Below are 6,046 nucleotides of genomic sequence, written 5' to 3' on the forward strand. Positions count from 1 at the left end.
GTTAATTTAGTGGACAAGACTTAAAGACCTCTTTGTAGCGCAGCATTAAAAACACAAAATATGTCAGAAATCACTGCAGGGACCAGGAAAGCATTAGAAACCCAAAATCAGCTGACAGTTTAGGCCCATAAATATAAGTTCAAACAACTAAAAGTCTTCATGAGCGTGTCCTGTGACAGTGACATGCAAATCCGCCTCATAAACATGCTGCATGTTATCATCTAACCGAGCTTTCTTTCTTTCAAAGCAGAGCTATGTTAGCGAGACACAAACTTAACTGCACGTTACGTGAGCCGGACGAGCACGTCGCTGGCACGAGGGCATCTGCACACACTGGACAGTGTAGCAAAGTGCTACCCCCAAGTTTCCGAAGAGCTTCATTTAAAGGTGAAGCAACACGGTAACAAAAACCTAACCCTAATACTAATTGCTCCAGAACAACATATTATGATGCAAAATCTCCTTGTAGCAATTTTTTAGGACCTTGATGTTATGGATTTATCTTTACAAGTTAATGAGACACCTGAAAAATAATCTATTTTATGTGTTCTGTGTGGTTTATAACATAATATGTTGAATATGTGGGGAATAACTTCTTCCTGCACATTAAAAAAGCAGTTTTGACTGTTCACTACTAGGTGGAGCCATTTATCTGCTTTTAAAACTATAAGATCAATCTCTAAATATGCTCTTTATTTTTAAAAACGCCAAGTAATCACTGCTGAAGTTGAATTTATTTTATTTATGTTCCCCTGGAGATGTGTGTGTTCATGTTAGTGTCCAGCTATGTGCTCTGTCCTTCCCTGTAAAAATTCCTACTTCTACTTTTGTAAACAGAGTTCCTTTTCAGCCTTTTGCCTGAATAAGGCAGTGCTCCTCACTTTTTTGCCACCATTAACTCTTGACTCTCCACTCAGCAGGATGGAGCTGCCGCACGCAGTAGCTTCAATGTGCTAAAAATAAAAAAATAAATATATATTTTAAAAAATGAGTTTATTATGACAAGTAGGATTGTCTGTTAGATGGAGTTTCTGGAGCGTTTGGGCGTCTGTCAGGGTTCAGAAACAGGACGCTTCTGGTGGAGGTGACAGAGATGGATGGAGGTGACCTGACGCCTTCCTCCTTCATCCCATTTTTGGGTGGTCCCTGTACGCCGTCGCCCCCCTCTCTCTCTCTCTCTTTCTCTCCATCCCTGAGAGGCGCTGGGCTCGCCTCGCGCAGAGCTCAAAGGAGGAGAAGAGAGAGCGGTGTCCAACGCCCTTTGACCCCTTCAGGCCCGTTTGAGTCCTGACAGCAGGTGAGTCACGCCGCCGACGACTTCCTGTTTGAGTCTTCCACTCTTCACACCGTGACAGATTCTTCTCGGGGTCTTTTAACATCAGGCGGAAGGTATTTGCTCAGAGGTTTCAGCTCATAGTTTGACTCTGTTATCAGATTCCTTCAGAACTGGACCCCTTCCATTGTGTTTCTATATTTGTACATGTTTGTGCCTCTTCTGCGCTGCAGCCAGCCAGTTGCTAGAATGCATTAAATCAGACTTCAGCGGGACAAACGTTGAGCTGCACAGCTGCTCCGCTGAAAAGGCTCACATCTGTTTACACCTCAAGTACTCAACAGGCTGCAAATAGAACAACTTAGGGTTCGTCAGCTTCTTTGTGTCAGGGAGATGAAACTGGTCCGTTTTGTTTTTTATCAATGTTTCTGAGGATATCACTCTTTAGTCATGGAGTCAAAGACTGGAGGTGGATCCGAGTCGCTGACCAGCGAGAAGCTGGCTTCCATCGACGACGAAGAAGTTCTCAACAAGATGGTGAGCGTGCGCAGAGGAAAAACCCACGCCCGCCACCCTCCCGGTGCCAGCAAAGCGCTCTTACACAGACTCTGTTTCCTCTTCAGCTGGACGGTGTGGCGGATTTTGAGGAGAGGCGGCTGATTCGTGCAGCTTTAAGAGACCTGCTGAAGAAAAAGAGAGGTGAAAACCGCAGCTGTCCGGGCGGAGCGGAGGTAACAGTAACACCACCACATAAAGACTCAGTTGTGTCTGAATCCTCCTGGTCTGGGCTCAGAGAAACGGGAGCAGGACCGAGGCCTGAGGCAGCAGGACCTGAGGCAGCAGGGCCTGGGGAAAGGTGGGGCAGCAATTGGTGTTGGAAGAGTCTCCACGAACCAGCAGCCGCTGCCGAACAGTAAGTCCATCCCTCTGATCACTGATTGTCTTATCTGTGCCCGTTTAACTCCGTCTGTGTTCTCAGAGCCGGGAGGACACCCATCACCCTCCACTCCGGTCGGCAGAGCGGCGGGCAGGTGAGTCCATGTTCTGTGCTTAACGCCAGCCTCGGGAAACACAAAAACGGCTCCAGCCTGATCACTTTTACAGATGTTGAGCTAACATCTGGCGTGGCAGTGGCTGAGACCGATCCCCGACTTATGCTCTGACCGGGCGAGTTGATGCTGTGTGTCTGTTAGCAAAATATCTTACGAACCACTGGACGGATTTTATTGAAACTTTCAGGAAATAATCACTGGATGTTCCTCTAAAACAGATTAAATTTTGGAGTCAATCCAATTCAAGACAGCCACCACACCCAGCTCATCTCAGAAAAAACAAATATGGCTACGATTCAGTCAATTTTACAAATACTGTCTTAAAATTTGGTCTGGTTGCAGTTAAGAGTGATTCTATATACATACTCTGTGTTTTGTCAGCTATAAAACAATAAAACATAAGCAATCTTAGACATGTCTGTTGAGTATATTTTATCTGTGACATTACAGTCCTGTTGGAGTGTAAAATACAGTTTTATTTTTTCTTTAAGCTGTGTTGAAAAATAACTCTTGTTGTGTTTTCGTCTCCTCTCCTCAGCAGAGCCGGTCCAGCTGCAGCTTTCCCCCAGAAAGGTTCCTCCGCTGAAGCGCCCAATGCTAAAAATGTCAAACAAATGCTTCTGGACTGGTGCAGGGCCAAAACGGAACCATATGAGGTAAAGAAAAACGTCTCCCGGCGAGCTCCGTCTCTGATTTATTGTCCATCCGAATGGCTCTGTCCCCGACGTCTGAACTCTTGCGAACTGTGACGCAGGGAGTAGACATCCAGAACTTCTCCTCCAGCTGGAAGGATGGCATCGCCTTCTGCGCCTTGGTGCACCGGTTCTTCCCCGACGCCTTCGAGTACTCCACCCTCAACCCCAACAAGCCCAGAGACAACTTCCAGCTGGCGTTCAGCACCGCCGAGTGAGCAGCTCTCAGTCAAACAAAGAGGGCTTTTTATTATTATCATTATTATAATTTACACATTCCCTGAGCCATCATTTGTCTCAAGTTGTCCTTTTTTATTTTGACGTCCTGTCTCCAGGAGGCTGGCGGGCTGCCCCCCTCTGCTGGACGCCGATGACTTGGTCCGGATGAAGGAGCCCGACTGGAAGTGCGTGTACACCTACATCCAGGAATTTTACCGCTGCCTGGTGGAGAAGGGTCTCGTCAAAACCAAAAAGCGGCCTTAGCCTCAGACGGCAGCTCTCTGGAGTCATTTCGAAGTGTTAAAACCAATCGTTTACTGCCACGGCGTGAGGTACAAAAGATGCCGCCCGTGTTTTTCACCTAAATATGTACAACCCAAGTTATTTGAGTGCAAATCCACCGAGATTTATGGGTAATGTCTGTATTAGTTTGCCTGTTGGCAGAGAACAGTCGGTGTCATTGAACAGCTGTTGCTTAAAATCCTTCCATTCCACTGAGATTACACATCTGGACTGATCCGGCGGTGAATCTGATCGACGCGATGATGCCTGAGAGTGTGAGAGTTAAAATAAAAACACTGATTTTTATTAAACAACGTGTCCCAAATGAATGAAGTCTTTGTGATTCAACCCAAACTTCTTGCTATAAATGAAGATTTGTGCTGTGGGTTTAACTGTCAACATGAAAACTCAAAGTCTCCGCCAAGGAAGAGATATTAAAGACTTTGATTTGTTAATGTACTTGAAGAACCAAGATATTCTGCAGCTAATGCGATCATTTCCAATCCCTTTGACCTCTGACACATTATAAACATCCCTGTGTGTGTTTGGGGTCAGGTTTTAACTGGGTCTGATATCCAAACCAATCATTATATATCATAATTTAAAATAATAACGCGTTTACCAAGGGTTAAAATAGGCACAGGTCGTGCTTCCAGAGGATTTAAGAGGCAGCTGCTGATCGAACGCATTGATTAAATGCTCATTGATAAGCAGAAATGTTGGCACTTTGTTGCTCTGGAGCATTTAGATGTGTTGCTGCCAAGAAAAAAAAAAAAAAAAAAACACACCAGAAACAACTGCTGCTGCCCATCAATCCGCGGAGGGTTAGAAGTTCATCTCCGAGCAGTTTTGGAGTTTTTCACGGAAAGGTTTCATTCAGAATAAAAAAAGTCGTTGGAGAGAACAGCCAGAAGAAGACGTGAACCCAGTGATGGACTGTAAGGAGAGGATTATGTGTGGTTGTCTCATAAATGTCAGCCTAATAAGAGTTCAGAGGTTGTAAATCATTGCTTTGTTGCCAGCAGAGCTCCTTTACTGAAATCACCCAGGTTTATACTGCTGAGAGAATATTAATGGTGATAAACAAGAAGATCATCAGTTTGAAAACAAAAACTACGGTCAGTATCAGTCATTATTATTATTATTATTATTATTATTATTATATTATTATTATTATTATTATGCTGTAATAATGTTCATCTGTTGATATTTTCCCTCCTTTTGTTCAGCTCATTGTGTGCTACGACCTTTTTATTTTTCAAATTTTTAATGTTATCTAATATTTTCCCATTAGAAACACATTGAGGTCTTTTCAAGTTCTTCAAAAATATTGTTCTCTTTGGATATTTTATTTTTGTCTTCTTATGGCTTTTTTAGCTTTTAGCTTCTGTTTTACTGCTTTTAGCTATCCTTTTGCTACTTTTAGCTACTAGACAGCCTTTTGCTATGTTTAGCATTTAGCTAGCTTTTTGCTACATTTAGCTTCTAGCCTTTTGGATCATTTTAGCTTTAAGCTTGCATTTTGCTACTTTTAGCTAACATTTTTGTTCCTTTTAACTTTCTGCTTCTTGTAGCTCATGTCAGTTTTCAGGATTCACGTCAAACTTTTCTTTAGTTAATGACAGCAAACATGAACTTCACAAATATAAGATAATTTAAAATGATATAACATATTAATTCCATGTTTTATAGCCTTAATCCGTTAAATATAATCCAGTGTAATCTGTTTTATTCTGTGTTATGTTTTGTAATGCTGTATTTTTTATTGTTTTGTGTAATTGTGATATAAAATCAGTGTTTGTTGACATGTAGCTCCATAAATGTTGAGCCGAAGTGTGACATGTTAATTACAGATTATCGATAAGGGGATCGATTCTCCCCATCAGTGACGCACTCCTGCCGGATTCATGCGTCACTGGAAGGACAGCTGCTGCTTCTGGCAGCTGGATGCTGATTTCCCTCCGACACTTTCATGGAGAGGAGGGAGAGGAGGGGAGTCGGGTCGGCCGTGTCCAGAGAGTGCGCAGCTCGCGACCGACGCGCGCACAGACAGGCAGGCAGAGGGAGAATGGGTCGCATCGTCAAGCCGCAAACATCAGCACGCAGGAGCGTGACGCGTGACAGCTGTCCTGACAGTCCACCGGTCCACTGACTGCTCCGTGACGAGACCGACCACGGTACCGACCGGCACGTCCCGCAGCAGGCTGCCTCCGGTCCATTAATCGATCCTGCCTGTGGGGAGGGGAGGGGGGCAGACTGGTGGCGCGGACTGGTGTGTGTGTGTGTGTGTGTGTGTGAAGGGGAGAAAGGAGACTAATGCTATTCACTCCTGTGAGTTTTTGGCACCACCCTTGGTCTTCACCTTGGACTTAAAAAAACGCACAAAAGGTAAGACATTTAATCTGAAAGATAGTCACAGATTATCTGTTTTATTTTTTTGTTTTTCTGTGTTTTTTTTTTTATCTCTGGACATGAAGCTTGCTCTCAGTCCTGCAGGCTCCTGGGCCCGCTTCATTTATGCCTGGCGG

At 44.2% G+C, this 6,046-nt stretch overlaps 2 protein-coding genes across 5 annotated transcripts in view; both read left to right on the forward strand.

The window, feature by feature from the left end:
• Window positions 1-1,038: 1,038 nt before the first annotated feature.
• smtna (smoothelin a) lies at window positions 1,039-3,843 on the forward strand. 3 transcript variants are annotated; one of them, XM_017410741.3, is made up of 8 exons: window positions 1,041-1,297; window positions 1,707-1,810; window positions 1,897-1,972; window positions 2,067-2,186; window positions 2,253-2,304; window positions 2,864-2,981; window positions 3,080-3,231; window positions 3,353-3,843. In XM_017410741.3, the coding sequence occupies exons 2-8, from the start codon at window positions 1,724-1,726 to the stop codon at window positions 3,498-3,500; spliced, it is 753 nt and encodes a 250-aa protein (XP_017266230.1). In that variant the 5' UTR covers window positions 1,041-1,297; window positions 1,707-1,723; the 3' UTR covers window positions 3,501-3,843. The 3 variants fall into 3 exon arrangements, with proteins under 3 accessions (XP_037835554.1, XP_017266230.1, XP_017266229.1); XM_017410740.3 differs by having other exon boundaries at window positions 1,045-1,297; window positions 1,722-1,810; XM_037979626.1 differs by having other exon boundaries at window positions 1,039-1,810; window positions 2,867-2,981.
• A 1,449-nt stretch (window positions 3,844-5,292) lies between these two features.
• Window positions 5,293-6,046, forward strand: part of LOC108232573 (inositol polyphosphate 5-phosphatase K) — an 8,518-nt gene continuing 7,764 nt past the window's right edge. For both annotated transcript variants that reach the window (XM_017410472.3, XM_017410473.3), the window contains exon 1: window positions 5,293-5,906. The gene's annotated coding sequence lies outside the window, so the exon portion shown is untranslated. The remainder of the gene's footprint in view (window positions 5,907-6,046) is intronic.

The sequence above is a fragment of the Kryptolebias marmoratus genome, linkage group LG14 (assembly GCF_001649575.2).
Source record: "Kryptolebias marmoratus isolate JLee-2015 linkage group LG14, ASM164957v2, whole genome shotgun sequence".
Lineage (NCBI taxonomy): Eukaryota > Metazoa > Chordata > Actinopteri > Cyprinodontiformes > Rivulidae > Kryptolebias > Kryptolebias marmoratus.